Source organism: Oryx dammah, unplaced genomic scaffold (assembly GCF_014754425.2).
Source record: "Oryx dammah isolate SB20612 unplaced genomic scaffold, SCBI_Odam_1.1 HiC_scaffold_25, whole genome shotgun sequence".
Taxonomy (NCBI): domain Eukaryota; kingdom Metazoa; phylum Chordata; class Mammalia; order Artiodactyla; family Bovidae; genus Oryx; species Oryx dammah.
In genome coordinates this window covers 37,646,927-37,665,959 of record NW_024070209.1, presented here as the reverse complement: position 1 = coordinate 37,665,959, position 19,033 = coordinate 37,646,927, and the positions used below count along the sequence as shown (strand labels likewise).

The window sequence follows — 19,033 nt, the reverse complement described above, 5'->3', positions numbered from 1 at the left end:
CTTTGTAGTAATTTTCATTTCAGCAAGTTATTGAGCATTTACTATATTGAGTTCCAAGGCAACTAGAGATAGTCTGATGAGGAAGAACACAGATTCAGTGTTGAGAAAATCAGTTTGTAGGAAAGGTATGAATAGCGTGCTGAAGGAGCACAAAGGGGTGTTTATCCCACTGTAAAGCTTGCTGTTGAAGGTGAATCCTGAAACACAAAAAAGGAATTAGCAAGGAGAAAGTAGCAGAGAAAATGGCAAGTGCAATTGCAGAGAAGTGAGAGAGTGTATTGACTAGCTACAAATAACTCACTGTGGATAGAGTTAAAAGTGAAGTATGAGTTTGGCAGCAAAGGCAAGGCCAAATCATAAAGGTGGGTGTTTGTTTTGTTTTTGCTGGAATGGGGGTGGGGTAGCGTGAGTTTTGAACTACTGAATTTTTCTTGGAGGAAGGTGGTCACATTCTATAGCATTTTGCAAGTGTTTCCAAAAATACTTGCATCTCTCTCCCAGGAGTTCTACTTCCTGTGGCAGATGGCTCCTCTTTTCCCTTCTCACTTCCTAAGCTATCTCGTCCTACTCTTTTGCCCACCAGTAGAACCTCCTTTCTCATCTTATCCTTTTTATTATTTTTTTCAAAAGTATATTTTGATTTAGGTATTCACTCACATCGTTCAATATTTAAAAAGCTCAAAAATCTTCTCATACAGTTCCATAGCCATCCAGTTCCAATTCCAGAAGCCATTGATATGTTAACAATCTTTTATATATATTTGGAGGTATTTTATACCTTAAAATATTGGCAAGTAAATTGATAAGAGGTAAAATCACCATGAAATACAGGAAAAAATTACATGTTAGACACCAGCTGAAATCATGAGACATAATGGAAAGTAACCACCTAGGGGGAAAAAAGTTTAAATTAGGTCAGTCACTAAGGCAGAACTATCTGGTAGGTGGTCTGGGACCCCTAAAGGAGACATTGTGTAGATCAACAGAAAGAACAAAGAAAGTGGGAGGATTTGGTATTTGACTATTAATCCAAGCCTGTGTTTGAGAACATCTGGGGTACTTCTGTGTTTTATCTTTTGAGGAATTGCCAGATTATTTCCCAAAGCAGGTGCACCATTTTACATTTCAGTCAGCAGTGTATGAGACTGCCAATTTCTCCACACGCCCATCAACACATACCCATCATAACCATCCTAGTAGATGTGAATAGTATCTCATTGTGGTTTTGATTTGCATTTCCTTAGCGGCTAATGATGTTGAGCATATTTTCATGCAGTACTGTTGATCTTCCTTGAAGAAACATTGATTGAAATCCTTTACCAGTTTATAAAATTGGGTTTCTTTTTATTTTTGAGTTGTAAGCGTTCTTTACATATTCTAGATACAAGTCCTTTATCAGGTATATGATTTCCAAATACTTTCTGCTATTCTGTAGATTTTCTTTCACTTTGTTGATGATGTCCTTTGTAGCATGAAAGTTTTTGATTTTGATAAAGTCAGATTTATCTATTTTTTTTCTTTTTTATCTGTGCTTTTGATATCATCTATAGGAAGATGTTGTCTAACCCAGGTTTATGAAGATTTACTCCTGTGTTTTTTTCTTAGAGTATTACAGTTTTAATTTTTACGTTTATGTCAATAATCCATTTTGAGTTAATTTTTATTTATAATATGAGGAAAGGGTCCAACTATTATTTACTTTTTTGCATATGGTTATCCAGTTGTCCCAGCACCATTGGTTGAAGACTGTTTCTTTCCCCCACTGAGTTATCTTGGCACTGTTGAAGAACATGAAAGTTTCTGTTGGAAGTTTTGGAGTTTATATTTTAAAGGCAATGAGGGAGATTTTAAAGGAATTAAGGAGAGAAATGATAAAGTTTTTGTGTTAAAAGACTACTTTAGTCAACAAGGCAAGAGTGGTAAGACAGGAGACAAGATGTGATAAATGGGAAATTAACCTTAAGAAAGGAGCTTCTTCCCTTCAGAAATACTCTGTCATTCAGATTACTCCTGTGCCTCGGTTTCTGTATTTTTTCTAAAGGAGATCTTAACCTCCCCTTGAATCTTTGGTAATGATAGTGAGCTCTGTCCCTTTTTGTTTATTTGTTTGTTTGTTGGTAGTTGGGGGCCTATGGGACCTTTAGTTCTTTAGAATCTTTAATTGATTTATTCTAAGTTAGGAATTGTACTAATGACCGAAGTCCTTTTGTATTGGATTTTTATTTTGAACAGAAAATTAGAAATATCCTCTGGAAAACTGGCCAGATTTGCAGATGGCTCTGCTGTAGTACAGGTAAAAAGTCCAAATTGTTAAATTTTCATCCTAAAAATGGTTATGGAGACTGGTACTGAATATCTTTATAACATCATGTAACTTCTTAGAATTCTGATACTGGAAATTAATTCAGACCATTTGTAGTGTCAGAATCATTCCAGACAACCAGGGAGTCGGAGGACTAAGTATACTAAATGACCTTTAAGGTCTCTTCCAAACTTGGGGTTCTAATTTATTCTGTTAATAAATTCTGTAATGCTTTTCTAGAGAAAGTAATTTTACTGGTTTCTTCAATAGTAATAATTTTTTCTTTATTTATAGCCTAAATTTCCTAATAAGAAGTAGGAAATATGATTGGATGTGACTAAGCTATCAGTGAGCCTTTTCCCTTTTAGTTCTGTTACTTTTGAAAAACTTAGTGACTATTCTAATATAGATCATGATTATGCAGAAGTGATTAAGATTGGACTGCTTGTGAGTAATTATTTTCATAGTCACAGTGTCACAGAATAACAATTCTCTTCCCTTGGGTTTAACTGAGGGAGGATTCAGTCTTATATGAATAACTGCTTATATGTTAATATCTAATTTTAAAGGAATTTACCAGTGTTGTTTATGTTTAAGTCAGGTGACACTGCAGTGATGGTCACAGCAGTCAGTAAAACAAAACCTTCACCTTCCCAATTCATGCCTTTGGTGGTAAGTATTTGCTGATTTTTCTGAACTGTAATATAGAATAAATATAGAATATGTAATATTTTTGTCCAATGTCTAGTGAGTACAAATTGTAAACTTTGCACAATAAAGGATTTTCCTTAATTGTTTGATATTGAGTCATTGAAAGAATTTAAACTGATTGCTTCATAACCAGTTCTTATATCAGCGGTCATCATACTTTTTTAAAGATCCAGGTTTATCAAGTTGACAGAAACAGTGGAAGTGCAGAAGTACTTTGATGTTTAGTAAGCAGTGAATTCATTGCTTTTGTAGATTTCCCTTTGTATGAGTCTACAAGTATATTTTTGGTGAAAATAGTATTTTATGGCTTTTCTTATGATAAGGGGAATGCAGTTACAGAGTTGACACAAAAAAAAGGCAGTGTTGAACTTGACCAGGATAAGCTACTGTGGGAAGTATTGAGTCTACACAGTCATCTAACTGGGTAGTGGAAGGCTTTTAAAAAAATCAATTTACTGACTACTTCTGTCACCTCTCCTTTCTCTAAGAGATACAAAACACTAAAAGTAAGCAAGATATTCACTCTTAGTCTGGAATATGTTGTTGGCAACCTTAGGACAATTGTATCTCCATAGTAATTTCTTAGGGAAAATTTTGCTACTACAAAAGTCAGTCAAATGAACAGCTTTTTTTTTTCTTCGCTCTTTCAGGTTGACTATAGACAGAAGGCTGCTGCAGCAGGTAGGATTCCCACAAACTATCTCAGAAGAGAGATTGGATCTTCTGATAAAGAAATTCTTACAAGTCGAGTAATAGGTAAGATATTAAGGTCTCTAATATATATACCTGTGTTAGTATCTCTTCTCTTCCATCTGTGTTCTATAATATCTCTTAAATTTTCTTCATTACATTAACACAACCTAAGATTATTTACTTTTTGTATCCCCTGATTCAAATGTGGGCTTCATGAGAAAAAAATTTTTGTTTAATACTGAATCCCCTATACCTAGCATACTCCCTGGAACCAAATAGGCATTCAACAAATATTCGTTAACCAAATGAATGAATCTCTATTAATCATATAAATTCTGTGGCTCACACCTCTACTCTGTTGAACCTAAGTATTTTTCATTTGTATGTTCATCATAGTAATTCCTGAAAGCGTTGTATTCATCAACTACTGAAATATGTTTATGATTTTTCAGATCTTTGATATCCTTAAATATCATGGGATCATTTGTAGTTTATAGTTCTTCTAACCAAAATTGCTACTTTATGTATATTTATACGCACTCGTCAGACACAGAATTCCAAGGAAGGGTTTTATTTTGGTGTGCTGTTGGTCTTAAGCCTCTTTCCTCTGCTAAATAAATAAATAACAATTGGAGAAGGCAATGGCAACCCACTCCAGTACTCTTGCCTGGAAAATCCCATGGACGGAGGAGCCTGGTATGCTGCAGTCCATGGGGTCGCTAAGAGTCGGACATGACTGAGCGACTTTACTTTCACTTTTCACTTTCATGCATTGGAGAAGGAAATGGCAACGCACTCCAGTGTTCTTGCCTGGAGAATCCCAGGGACAGGGGAGCCTGGTGGGCTGCTGTCTATGGGGTCGCACATAGTAGGACACGACTGAAGCGACTTAGCAGCAGCAGCAGCAAGCAATGAATTCTGATGTCTGTGGAACCAGAATGAAAAGTTGCTCCCCAATTTTACAATTGGGTGCTCCTGTCCTGTTGGTTTTTCATCTTTAGGACCTGGTGTATATTAATATTTACCTGTGTCCCTGTGAGTAAATTAGTCCAAGGGTTTTGTTTTTGCTGTTGTTTTGTTTTATTGAATGGCTAGTTACATTACTTTTTAGCTTGGTCTTTAATGGGGGAAAAGTTTTGAATTGTGAAGCAACTTCTGCTAGTAACGATTTAATCTCTTTTTTTTTTCTTTTGGCAGATCGTTCAATTAGACCTCTCTTTCCAGCTGGCTACTTTTATGATACACAGGTATATTCTGTTTTAGGTTTATTTGTTTCCAGGTCAGTAAAGAAAAAAAAAAAGATGTAACCTCTATTTAATACTTCCTAGGCCAAACATTTTAACAGTATAAAATAAGAATTTTTGGTGATGCTGCTGCAGTTTACATTAATTTTTAAAACCTAACATTTATTTGGTATCAATATGAGCTGATACCTGAATTATGAGTCGGAATTAACCAATGTAGGAGTAGAGGCAGATGGAACAGGAAGCACAAAATCCTACGGCAGGAAAGAAATTGGTAAATTTGAAAAAAGGTTAGAGTAATTGGGGTTCTCTAAACCTCTACTTTGTTATATTTTGTTACTTTCTGAATATTACCTTCTTTTGTAATGACCCATTTATATACTTTAATTAACTATTTTATGTATGAAAAAAATAAATATGCCTTGCAAATATTCCTTTGTTAGAATGTCATTGCTTCAATAGGTTATTTTCCTAAGTACATGACATAAGCATATTATTACAATGTAATTTGTCTATGCTTAACAAACAGAAGACAACAATATTTTTATGTAACATTTACTAACATAACTAACATTTACTGCTCAGTACTATAAATAATTTATACACAGTATTTCCTATAATTTTCCTAAGAACTTTTTAGGAAGATACCAGTATTTTTCCCTTTTAAAGATGAGGAAACTTTTGAGGCTTAATTTAAGTAATTTTTTCTGTGGTCAAGCATGTAGTTAAATGATAGAAGTAAGGGGTTTGACTACAAAGCTTTTGCTTTGAACCATATCATATAGTTTTCCTATATTTTAGGCCAAAATGTTATTCCAAATGATAATCCTCCCACATCAAGTAGATTTTTTCTTTTTTAAGTGCTCTGCATTTTTTTCCCTTGCACTAGATCCTTTGTAATCTGTTAGCAGTAGACGGTGTTAATGAACCTGATGTCCTAGCAATTAATGGTGGTAAGTATAAAAATAAAGATTAAAATTATTACTATTAATTTTCTTTTTTAAGCAATGAAATATTTTTATTTCAGCTCTTATTTTCTTTCTTTTTTAAAGCGTCTGTAGCCCTCTCATTATCAGATATTCCTTGGAATGGACCTGTTGGTAAGTTAGGATTTGAAAATAAAAACCATTTTTTCTATCACTTCTCAGCTTTTTGGCTAAGAGCACTGAAGAAACTCCCCCCCGCCCCCCCAAAAAATAGGAGTGAGCATGCTATAGCAAGGACATAGATTTATTAGCTTTGATTTACTGTTTCTTGGGGAGTCTGATTAGATGACATTCTAAGAAGAGTCCTTTCAGCTCTTTTAAGAAACTTTTATCTTTGAGTTTTGTTTCTTATAGCAATATGTTATGTGTTAGAGATTATTTTATGTTCTCAGATACTGTGACTTCTTAGTTGCCTCTTCTATTTGAAGAATTTCTCTATTTTTGGACTGAGAAATTGTCAGGGTACACACTCTTTCAAGATAATATTGAAATACAAACTTGTCTGTAACTTACAGCTCATGTAAGTTGTATTCATACAATATACAAATGATTTCTCAGGTAAATAATTATTGAGTGTCCTAAATGCCCAATATTGGACTTAGCAATGAAAAAATTAAGGTGGACTAGGTATCAGTAGTACAAAGATGAATGAGACAGTTCTTGGTTTCAGCATGAGCGAAACAATTTTTTATAAACAATACTGTAAAAGTATAGTCAGAGTGTTAAGAAAATGATAGACAAGGGCAGGTTTATATTTGTGTGGTTAGGTGTCAGAGAGGGGTTCTTAAGAGTCACTGACATTTATGCTCTACCTTAGTAGGATCAGAAGGTAAGCACTTTGTCTTAAGAGAAAATACAGTCAAGACTAGGAAAAGACCACTGAGATGAATGCTGAACTTGAGTCACCCAGTGAGGCCAGAAGATAAGGTGAGGTCGTATAGTCAGTGGTCCTTAAATACCACGATAGAAATATCGATTTTATTGTGGTCACAATTGAAGATAGGGATTGAAGCCATTACTGGAGTGTCTTGAAAACTGAGTTTTTATTAAACAATTGCCAATATTTTAATATATTTTAGGGGCAGTACGAATAGGAATGATTGATGGAGAATGTGTAGTTAACCCAACACGAAAAGAAATGGCTAACAGTACTTTAAATTTAGTGGTTACTGGAGCACCTAAAAGTCAGATTGGTAAGTAGTTTATATGGTAGATTTGTTCTGGATTTTATGTACAGGTTTTGGCTTCTAAAAAATGTATGTGTGTTTTGTTAATTAGCCATAAAAATTTTTGTTTTGTTTTATTGCTGCCCTATTTTGGTAGTGCTCTTGCTTCATGTCAAACAATACCTAGAATTATAGAATGTTATATAACTAATTGAAATGCAAAAATCTTTATTAAGATAATTTTAGTAATTATTTTTAGACTGATAAGCTAGTCTAAAATTTGAAGTTTTAAATATGGTAGTAAATTAATTGTTTTATTAGTTTAAATATGTTAATTTAGCTAATGCAGTCATTCTAAGCCTGTTGTCCTCTGAGAAAGAGGTATCATATTTCCTCATAGGAAACTAGTGATAAAGATATGCACTGGACCATGGGTCACCTGTACTCCTTCCAACTAAAATGCCATAATCAACATGAACAAAAATCAGAGGCTGGTTCTGTTGAAGGGGAATAGCCTTTAACAGTCAGAATGACTTGGGTTTGAAACCCAGCATCTGCCATAGTTAACCATGCAACCTTGGACAAATAAATTAAGGTCTCTTAGTTTATCCTGCTACCTGATATTTGTTGTCTGGAACTTTTTGACACAGAATCTTCTGATGTGGGAACATTTTGAAGAAATGTAAATGTATTAAACTTTTAGTGCTTTTTTTGTTCCGTTAACATGTAAAATACCTCATTTCCAGCTGCTGCTTTTGGAATGTTCATAATGACTTAGAACTAGATGATAGACAAAATACATGAAAGAGGAATTGTGTATTATCTACATGTTAGTTAGGAATTGTGTGGTGAAACTAAATAACAAGGCTTAAACAAGATGGGAACTTATTTTCTCTCAAGTAACAAAAATTCAAAGATAATGAGTCCAGGACAGTTATAGCAGCTCCCCTAATGTCTTAAGAAATCTAGATTGTTTTATAGCTTTCCACTCTGTTATGCTTAGGGTGTTGCCCACATCTTCATGGTTATGTACTGGCTACCAGTGGTGGTGTAGTCGTTAAGCCGAGTACAACTCTTGCAACCCATGGACTGCAGCCTGCCAGGCTTCTCTGACCATGGGATTCCAAAACTCTAGCTAACAGAACTCTGGCCAACTTATCTTATTTACAGGCAGGAGGGGGAAAAAGAGGCAGGGGCAAGAGACCAGGAGGAATAGTAAAAAGATGTGTGCCTACTGAGTAAGTCACCCTCCCTTTTAAAGGTGAAGGTGGGGAACTATCACCATATAGAAAAGATTCTAAAGATTTGGGGAGGCTGTGAATAATGAATGATCCCTACATTATATTTGAGCATCTCAAAAAGGGTCCTAAGGAGAGTGTTGGTTTGCTATTTGAAGTTTACTTGGTCTATATCTGACATTTTTCTGCTGAAAGTTAGTAACTTTCAGCAAAATTAGTAAAAAAAAAAAAAAGAAAGAAATTTACTAATTTATCAATTAGTAAATTGATTTGGCTACTTTATAGGACCATTATGAAGATTAGAGTCAAGGTTTGTAGAGTACCCTACATAGTACCTAGAACCTAGTAAGCAAGTGGTTAATATTACTGTTAAGATGCAAAATAAACCGTCTTCTAAATGGTCATATACCTTTATCTGCCTTTGTGTCTGAACCACTCTAATTTTAAAGAGATACTGGAGGAATGAACTAAGGATCTTTACTGTATCTGCAGCATGCAGAAACCCAATAGGCAGCCTTCCAGCTGTTGTTCTGACCTGTTCCTATGCTCTTTTTAAAATTAATTTACTGAGGTACAGTTTACATACATTAAATGCATGTTTTTAAATCTCCAATTTTGTGAAAGGGAGAGGGGATGTCATGGGAACACAGATAAGAGAAAGGCTATAACCATCTCCATATCACGGTATCAGAGGAAGCTTCTTTGTGCCTCAAGTGAATGATTGAAACCTAACCTCCCTTCATCCTCCTCCATGTATATTTGTTTAATATTTCTCTACATTTAGAACCACAACAGGGAAGTGTTATGCTCTAACCATCAAACAGTTTATAAAATTACAGACAGGTATTCCAGTGTGTTGTATTTACCCATATTTCTGCTTAATATGTTCTTAACATGGTTTCTTCCTTTATTGTTTTATTTCTGTTTAGAGACCTTTCTTTAGCCATTTCAGGGTAACACATTTTCTTCTTTATCCTACATCTAAGAGTTTTGATTTCTCCTTCACTCTTAAATATTTTCACTGGGCATAGGATTCTGGGTTGACAGTTCTTCTCTTTCAGCAACTGAAAGATATTATGCCTCTTCCTTCTGGCCTGCATGGTTTCTGATGATAAATTTGCTGTTGTTGGGAATTGCTTTCCCATATTGGTATGGTGTCATTTTTCTCTAGCTGGTTTCAAGATTTTTTTTTCCTTTGTCTTTGGTTATCAGAAGTTTAATTATGATATGTCTTTCCTTGGGTTATCCTATGTAGGGTTTATTCAGCTTCTTGAATATGCAGGTTTATGTTTCCACCAACTTGGGGAAATTTCCAGCTATTTTTCCCCCAGTACTTTTCAGCCCTGCCATCTTTCTCCTCTTTCCAAGACAGCAGTGACACAAATATTAGATCTTCTGTTATAGTTTCACAGATCTGCTTCAGCTGACTGATGTAATTCCAACATGTAAAGCATATAAGATTTTTTTTTCCATTCTTGATTATGCTTAGAAGCCTTAGAAGTGACTTTTTAGAAGTGATTCATTATGACTTTTTAACCATAATAAATCTTAATGACAACATGATGTGGTTAAACACACTAGTTTGATGGTAGCTATGCATTACATGATCTTAGACTTTGGACAAGTTGAGAGATGCCAGAAATGGCACACATATTCAGCCTTATAGAAACAAAGCTAAAATGCTAGAAGTCTTACTTTGGAGCTTGCCTGCTTTCCACAGAAGTTATACTTTACAAAACTAAAAACATCCATTTTATGGTAGTAGCTTGGGTCCTCTAGTTGGCTAACTTGAAACAATATCACTGCAAAGATTTCCTGACCCAGGTAAGAATTAGAAAATGTGACAAGGACCAAATTCAGAGAGAGGTCACATCAAATAACTGTTAAACAGGAAATGTTGTTGGACACCTACTGTGCTAATATTTTAAATTTTCAATTTAAATACATTTAAAAAATAGATGCAGTTGTATATGTTAAAGGATGGAATTTTATGATATTTTAATTATATCTTATAGAGCTGTTACAAAAAACTGTGTGCACATTTCATTTTCTGTTTCATTTTTTTAATGAGAAATTCCTCAGTAAATTGATGAAGAATATATACTTAACTTCAAATATCAAGGTTTCTTTATTCATTTACTACTGTTTATATTTTGGAATTGTGTTAATTCTGAGGAAAGAAATCAAAAAGGTAGAAAATTGATCTGTAGTATCTGTCATGTCATGGTCTTTGAAAATGGTAAAACTGATATTTGAAAATTCAAATTTGAAACATTTGAAAATTGGTAAAAGGTTCAATGGCAGTCTTGTTCTCTTTTTCTTTTTAGTCATGTTGGAAGCCTCTGCAGAGAATATTTTACAGCAGGACTTTTGCCATGCTATCAAAGTGGGAGTAAAACATACACAACAAATAATTCAGGGCATCCAGCAGTTGGTAAAAGAAAATGGTGTTACCAAGAGGATACCTCAGAAGTTATTTGTCCCTTCGCCAGAGATTGTCAAACACGCTCATAAGTAAGAAAATCTGTATAAAAGAAAATATGAAAGTATCACCAAATTTAATTTCCTCTCAGAAATAACTTCTCATAGAAGCACTGTCCATACATTACTTCCTAAATACCAGCTTTCTATTTTAAGAGTCATTGCCATAAATAGCAGTCTAATGCTTTTAGAAGGATAAACCTACATCTCTCTTCAAGGACCTAAGTTTAAATCTCAAAGGGGAGAGTGAGTGTACTTGTCAAAATTAAGATAATTCTCCTCTCTCTCTGTCAAGGAAGAAGAGTATAAAGCATAAGATATTTGAATATCTAAGGAAACTTTTGAGGTTCTCAAATACAGCCACCACTATATGCCCAGTCCTTATAATAGTGCCTGTACATAAAGTACTCATAAATTATGAATGAATGACCAGAGAATTATTTCATTTGAAATAAACTGAAAAGGTTAATACTTCTCTTAGTATGAGTCTCACAGCCAGTACTTAGAGATTAGAGTTTTAACACTACCCAATCAACGGGTTACCTGCAATAACAGCCAAAATGCATAGAAAAAAAAAGCAGCTGGTTCCATGAGAGTGACTGAAGAGAGAAAAATCTAAGATGAAATTAATTGAACAGTTAAGGGAAGGTGTGTTTGAGTGATTCCCCTAATATGTGAGGAGAAAGAAATTTGTGTTCTCCTTCCCTTGTGGCTCAGCTTGTAAAGAATCTGCCTGCAATGTGGGAGACCTGGGTTTGAACCCTGGGCTGGGAAGATCCCCTGGAGAAGGGAACAGCTACCCACTCCAGTATTCTGGCCTGGAGAATTCCATGGACTGTATAGTCCGTGGGGTCGCAAAGAGTCGGACATAACTGAGCAACTTTCACTTCATCATAAATAGTAAACAGATTAGCAGTGTTACAGAGCAATAAATACATATTTTTAATTATGAAATGTTAAGTACTTTAGCCTGTTAAATATTTCAGTCTTGTTTATAATAAACACTGCCTAATGTTTCTACATATTATGCTGACCTTTACTTTTTGCTTAAAATAGACTCGCCATGGAAAAACTCTACACAGTTTTTACAGATCATAAACATGATAAAGTAGGTATACCTGAATTTTGTTTATATAATTGTTCTGGGAATTCTTTTTTGTCATAGCTCACACAATTTTGTTTATGAATAATTATCATTTTTATGAAAAGGGCAGTGTGTGAATACATTTAAATGAATTAAACAGGTAATATTTCTTACAAATCAATAACCAGTTGCTAAAGACTATTACCATTAGGGAAATCTGATTACTATTACAAAGTGTTAATTGTATAGTAATTTTTAAAATAGAAATGTTAAATATAAAAGCCATATATAACAACTGAACTTCAACTTTCTTTTAGATTTCCAGAGATGAAGCTATTAATAAGATTAGATTAGATACAGAGGAACAACTAAAAGGTAAATTTTAGTTTTTTCTAGTATAAAAATATAAAGGAAATAATAGATTTTAAAATTTCAGTTGTTAAGAGATCAGTTATTCTTATTACTCCTTAGTTTCATCGTTAATAAACTTGTGATAATGATACATCCGGAAGTTACTGTTAAACTGACTTCTGTGAATGGGTAAGAACTGCACCTGACCCAAAGTGAGCACCAATAAATGCTGAGTATGATGTGTTCCTAATCTTTTCTAGATCAAACTCTTATACTCCAAAATGGGTATCCTTGTATCCTGTCTTATGAAAACCTAAAAGATACTCTTTAAAATTCTTGAGTTTAATTTATAAAATTGCAATTCTAATACGGTTTGTGAGGATTGAATGAATAAACCATTTACATCTGTGCCTGGCACATAGCAGGTTTTCAGTAAATGTTAACTGATGTTATTAACATGTGGAATTATAAAATTTAGATTTTAGAGACTCTCTCTCTCTAAAAATTATTAAACAAAAGGATTTTATTGCTTAATAGCAGTCACACAAACTGATGTGTACCACGCATGACATATAGTTCTTGTTAATTTTTCTAATAGACAAATATCCTCTCACCTGCATATCTCAAGACAAAAATTTTGCTGCTAACATCAATAATAAGGCCATTATGTATTTCTATAATTATTTATATCCATTATCTATATGTGTAATTGCCATTGAAAAAATTTGGTCTTTTCTCACTATATTTCATCCTATTAAGGATTAGAAGTAAGTCAGATAGAGGAGAAATAACATATGACATCCCTTATATGTGGAATCTGAAAAGAAATGATACAAATGAACTTACTTGTAAAACAGAAAGAGACTCATGCACTTAGAGAATGAATTTATGGTTGCCAGCGGGGAAGAAAGGAGGGAAGGGATAGTTAGGGAGTTTGGTTTGGACATGTACACACTGCTATATTTAAAATGGATAACCAACAAGGACCTACTGAATAGCACATGGAACTCAGCTCAAAGTTATGTGGCAGCCTGGATGGGAGGGGAGTTTGGGGCAGAATGGATACATGTATATGCATGGCTGAGTCCCTTCACTGTTCACCTGAAACTATCACAACATTGTTAACCGGCTGTACCCCAATACAAAATAAAGTGCAACCTAGTTAAAGCATAAAAATTCATATTAAAAATTATTCCTGTCTGACAGAGACACAATATATATCTCTCTGTGGCCATTTCTTATGTTCTGCCCACTTTCAAGTTATATTTAATAAACCAAATGCTTGAGAGAACAGTGCTTAGAACTTGGCATGAATCAACTACGTTAAGATAATAAGATAAAGTAGCTTAATGTTGAAAAGCATAAGCCTAGGTAGACATCTTTATTCAGGTCACAGCTGTCAGTTACTACCTGGGTGATCTCAGGCAACTTGCTTCTCTTCAGGCCTGTTTTTTCTTCTGTAAAACAGAGATAATAGTAATAGCATTTATCTCACAGATTCCTATAAAGATTAAAGGTATTTAAATAAAAACGTGTAAAATACCTGGGTTATGAAAGAACTTGATAAATGTTTAAAAACTAGTCAGCAGGGGGCTTTCCTCACTGATAAAAGAATCTGCCTGCCAGTGCAGGACACGTGGGTTCAATCCCTGATCGGGGAAGAGCCCACGTACTGTGAGGCAGCTAGGCCCATGTACCTCAACTATTGAGCCTGTGCTCTAGAGCTCAGGAGCCACAAATGCTGAAGCAGTCAAGCCCTAGAGCCCATGCTTCACAAGAGAAACCACCACAATGAGAAGCCTGCGCACCACAGCTAGAGAGTAGCCCCTGCTCGCCACAACTGGAGAAAAGCTCATGCAGCAACAAAGACCAAGCACAGCCAAAAATAAAGACAGAAAAGAAAGCCTATTGAAAAAAATAATAGGGATTTGTAATGTATAAAGAAAATTATTCCTGTATTTGTGGACTAAAATAAAAGTTCCTAAAGCAAAACAGTGAAGGAGTCTACTCTTAAAAACATCAGTTAAATCTTCTCATAAAATGGTTGGCTGGATATGTCAGATAACGATGAAATAGTTGATTTTAAAGCACTGTTGTTCTGGTGGAAAGCAAACTAGGTTCCCATTAATGGTACATTTGAGGTATAATAGTTGTGTCTCTCCTACTTAAAAACTTTTGCTTAGAGGACTAATGTTCAGTCAGCTCCTTTGGCTCAATTCCGTAGTTAATTGATTTAACACTGTGAACTTAAAGAGAAATTTTATCTTCCAAAATGAGAAAATCTTTGTTTTGGTTTGTCTTTCTTCTGTAGAAAAATTTCCAGAGGTTGATTCCTGTGAAATAATAGAATCCTTCAATGTTGCTACAAAGGATGTTTTTAGAAGTATTATTTTGAATGAGTACAAAAGGTAAACATATGTTTTTTTTTTACATATCCTTTTTTGATGGAATTGAAGCATGTATTCTCTGCAAGTTTCCTTGAAAGTGACAACTAGCTGAAAGCTAGAAACTAGGATTTTTTCCTTCAAATAACAGGAAATTATTATATAATGTTTATTTTATAAATGGATACCTGTTGACAAGTGTGTGGATTCTGTTGATATGTTTTGACTATCTCTCTCTAGGCTTCACGTGTAGAGCATTGCTTCAAAGCCATTACTGCATGTCAGAATTACCTGCAGAGCTTTTTAACAGGTGTATGGGTCACAACCTCTGAGATTCTAATTCAGTGGGACCTAGGATGGGGCCCAGGTATCTATATTATTTTTTAAGTTCTGCAGGTGATTATGATATGCAGTTCAAGCAGAGAACTTTGTGGTAGTGATCAAGAGATAATATGTGATTTTTCTGACTTACAACACTGCTGTAAATAATTATTTCCTTTATTACTCTAGGTGTGACGGTCGAGATTTGACTTCACTTAGGAATATAAATTGTGAGGTAGATATGTTTAAAATTCTTCACGGATCATCATTATTTCAGAGGGGACAGACACAGGTAATATATGTAAAAAGCTACAATTATTTGCTAATACATGATTGTGTAGATAGTCTTAATAGAAGTACATTTATGTAGGTTTTTAGCATATGGAATATATTATCTATTCAGAAGATATGATTTTTTAAAAATATGTTTAAAGATAATGAACATATCAGTTGCCCCCAAGAATTTCCTCATTGCTGTCTGGTCTCTTCTTCCTGCTCCCCTCCCTTTCCTTAGGCAACTTTCATCACTGCGAATTAGTTGCATTTTCTAGAAATACCTGGTGGTTTTATTACATTTTTCTTTTAATCTTAGGTATAAGAAATTAAGTCACTCATCTCTCTCTTTAGTCACTAAGTCAGTCACTCATTTCTCTCTTTTTCTCTTTAGTCACTAAGTCATGTCCAACTCTTGCGACCCCATGGACTGTAGCCTGCCAGGCTCCTGTCTGTGGGATTCTCTAGGCAAGAATACTGGAGTGGGTTGCCATTTCCTTCCCCAGGGGATCTTCCCGACCCAGGGATTGAACCCAGGTCTCCTGCACTGCAGGCAGATTCTTTACCAATTGAGCTATGAGGGAAGCCCCACATTTTTTTTGGCTGTACCACATGGCATGTAGGATCTTGGATTGAGCCCCTGTCCCCTTCATTGGCAGTGTGGAGTCTTAACCACTGGACCACCAGGGAAGTCCCAAGTTACTCAGTTTACTCCTCAGTTTATGACATTGTCACTGTTGGTCTATTTGAGGCTCTCACTTGTTTTCTCCATTTAGCCTGAACATCAGTCCTATTCTTTTCCTTTACATACGCACCTGTTCTCTTATATTTAACATATATTTGTATGCACGCTTTAATTATGTAAATCACTATGTTTTGCCCACCTAATGGGTACAATTGGAGAAGGAAATGGCAACCCACTCCAGTGTTCTTGCCTGGAGAATCCCAGGGATGGGGGAGCCTGGTGGACTGCCATCTATGAGGTTGCACAGAGTCGGACACGACTGAAGTGACTTAGCAATTAGCAGTGGGTACAGAGTGGTATGTCATTGCTTTCGTTTATATTTCCTGATGAGGAATGAACATCTCTTTATATGATAGCCAATTAACATGATAAAGGTATAAACCATACCCTGTGGGGTGCATACCTCCAAGGCACTCCTATAGATAGTGTCCCTAGAGTTCAACAAAGTGGTAGCCCTAGTTTTAGTTTTGCTTTTTCATGAATTACCTGCTTAAATCCTTTGACTGATTTTTCTTTTTTTTTAATATAGTTTACTGTCTTTTTCATGCAATTTTTTAGTGAATTCTTATGTGTTTTAAATATGAATCCTTTTCAGCCACCATAATTTGTATGTATCATCTCCCTCTTTGCCATAAGCCTTCTAGCTTTGTTTGTGGTAGTCTACTAGAGGGATACCTCGGATATACTGCAAGTTCAGTTTCAAACCAGCACGATAAATATCACAGCAAAGCAAATCACACAAATTTTTTGGTTTCCCAGCACATATAAAACTTACGTTTTAAACTATCTGTAATCTGTAGTACATAGTATGATAGCATATGTCTTAAGTAACTGTACAAATCTTAATTTAAAAATACTGCTAAAAAAACACTAACCATCATCTGAGCCTTCAGCAAGTCATAATCTTTTTGCTGGTGGAGGTTTTGAAAATTTCAAGAATTAACTACAATGTGACACAAAGACAAGAAGGGCGTAAATGCTGTTGGGAAAATGGTGCTGATATACCTCCTTGACCCAGGTTTGCCACAAAAATCATTTATTTAAAAAAATCATTATTGGCAAATAACTAAAAAGTTAAACATAATACAGTGAAGTACAGTAAAATGAGGCATGCCTATATATGTCTACAATGAGCCTAAAATCTTTAATTTTGAGATCTTTAAGAAATCCTTACTCCAAAGGCACAGAATTATGTACCTACTATTAACTTTCTAGTTTTAGCTATATCTGTCTTGGAGTTTATTCCTATACATGGTGTGAGGCAAAACCCTCCAGTGTGAATCAGTTTTGCAACAGTGTTTACTAAAAATTCATTTTTTCCCATTAATTTGTCGCCTTATCATATTGAAAAATGTACATTTTGAACTATATACTCTGTTCCATTATTTGTGAGTTCCCTGGGCCAGTGTCAAACTCCTTTAATTATTATAGTTGGGGAATATATTTTAATACCTGAGGGACAAAACCTCCCTTTTTATTCTTCCTTCCCTCCCCCTCAAAATTCTTAGCTATTCTAGTACCTTTGTTCCTTCATTTAAATCAGTGATTTAGATTTGGCTTTGCACTGACTTTATGGAATGAGTAAAAAAATGGTATTTTTACAATTTCAGTCAGTCTTTCAATAAATATAACCTGTCTTCTTTGATTTGTGTTTTCTTTTATGCCTTTTAGTAAAAGTTTATTATTTTTATTTTTTTGGCCATGCTGAGTCACTTGTGGGATCTTAGTTCCCCACCTAGGGATTGAATCTGGGCCCTCACTATGAGAGTATGGTGTCCTATCCACTGGACCACCAGGGAATTCCCAAAAATTAAAATAAATAGCTCCATTAAGATATTTTGTATACTTTTGTTAACCATTCTGACAATCTCTGCCTTTTAACTGGAGTGTTTTGTTCATTAAGGTTCAGTTTAATTATTAATTGAATTTAGTCTGTCATTTTATTATTTGTTTTTTGTCTAACCCCACTTTTTTTTTTTTTCTATTCCTTCTGCCTTCTTTTTGGATTAATTGAATACTTTTTAAGATCTCCAGTTTAATTTGTGTATTTGCTTTTTAGCTATACTTCTATATTATTTTATATGGTTACTATTAGAGAATATGGTATACATCCTAACTTTTCAGTCTTTTTACAGTTAATTTTTCCCACTTCACACAAAGTGAGTAAAGTGCAACCATTTAGGTATATTTGCCCCTCATTCTGTCCTTTATGCTGTATTTACTTCATGAGTTATATGTATTAACAACTATACAAGGCAACATTATGACCTTTATTTTAAACAATTATGTATTTAAAGAAAAAAAGATAGACTTTTATATGACCCACATATTTGACATTTCTGATGGTTTTTATTTCTTCCGGAAGATCCAAGTTTCCATTTGGTGTTATTTTCCTTCAATCTTACAAGACTTACTTTAGTATTGTCCTTTGGATCTTATGATAACAAATTACTATTTTTCATTTATCTGAAAATGTCTTTATCTTTTTACAAAGAATCTTTTTGCCAGAATATGGATTCTGGGTTGATATCTTTTAGCACTCAAAGAAATGGCCGATTCCTTTTTGTTTTTCTTTTTCTGAGAAGTCAGGACTCATTCATTTATCGTTGTCCCTGTAATTTATTGTTTTATCCGGGTGCTTTCAGTGTTTTCCTTATCTTTGGTTTTCAGCAGATGACTATGACAAGTGTGGTTTTCTTTTATTTATCCTACTAAGAGTTTCCTGAGCTTTAAACCTGTAAATTTGTATCTTTCATCAAACTTGAGAAATTTCAGCTGTAATTTCTTCAAATATTTTTTCTATCTCATTCTCACTTTTCTCTCATTCTGGGATTGCCAGTATATATGTTTAGGCCTTTTGATATTGTCCCATAGGTCCTGGAGGCTGTGTTCTTTTTTCCCCGCTTTTTGTTCTATAGGTTGGGCAGTTTCTTCTAATCCTTTTTCATATTCACTGACTGTTGCATTATCTTATTTGCATTATCTTATTTTTCAGTTCTAGAATTTCTGTTGGTTCTTTTTTATGTCCTTGAATACTAGCTGTTGAAAATCTTT

The 19,033-nt window shown here is 34.5% G+C and overlaps 1 protein-coding gene across 2 annotated transcripts in view; it reads left to right on the top strand.

Moving 5' to 3' along the window:
• Nucleotides 1–19,033, top strand: part of PNPT1 (polyribonucleotide nucleotidyltransferase 1) — a 40,806-nt gene that overhangs the window by 2,205 nt on the left and 19,568 nt on the right. The window contains exons 2-13 of one of the 2 annotated variants that reach the window (XM_040224864.1): nucleotides 2,233–2,293; nucleotides 2,900–2,974; nucleotides 3,664–3,769; nucleotides 4,904–4,953; nucleotides 5,840–5,903; nucleotides 6,003–6,050; nucleotides 7,016–7,129; nucleotides 10,668–10,854; nucleotides 11,878–11,929; nucleotides 12,223–12,280; nucleotides 14,568–14,664; nucleotides 15,151–15,253. In XM_040224864.1, the coding sequence (XP_040080798.1) occupies nucleotides 2,233–2,293; nucleotides 2,900–2,974; nucleotides 3,664–3,769; nucleotides 4,904–4,953; nucleotides 5,840–5,903; nucleotides 6,003–6,050; nucleotides 7,016–7,129; nucleotides 10,668–10,854; nucleotides 11,878–11,929; nucleotides 12,223–12,280; nucleotides 14,568–14,664; nucleotides 15,151–15,253 (1,015 nt within the window). The remainder of the gene's footprint in view (nucleotides 1–2,232; nucleotides 2,294–2,899; nucleotides 2,975–3,663; nucleotides 3,770–4,903; nucleotides 4,954–5,839; nucleotides 5,904–6,002; nucleotides 6,051–7,015; nucleotides 7,130–10,667; nucleotides 10,855–11,877; nucleotides 11,930–12,222; nucleotides 12,281–14,567; nucleotides 14,665–15,150; nucleotides 15,254–19,033) is intronic. The other variant, XM_040224865.1, reaches the window with a different exon arrangement.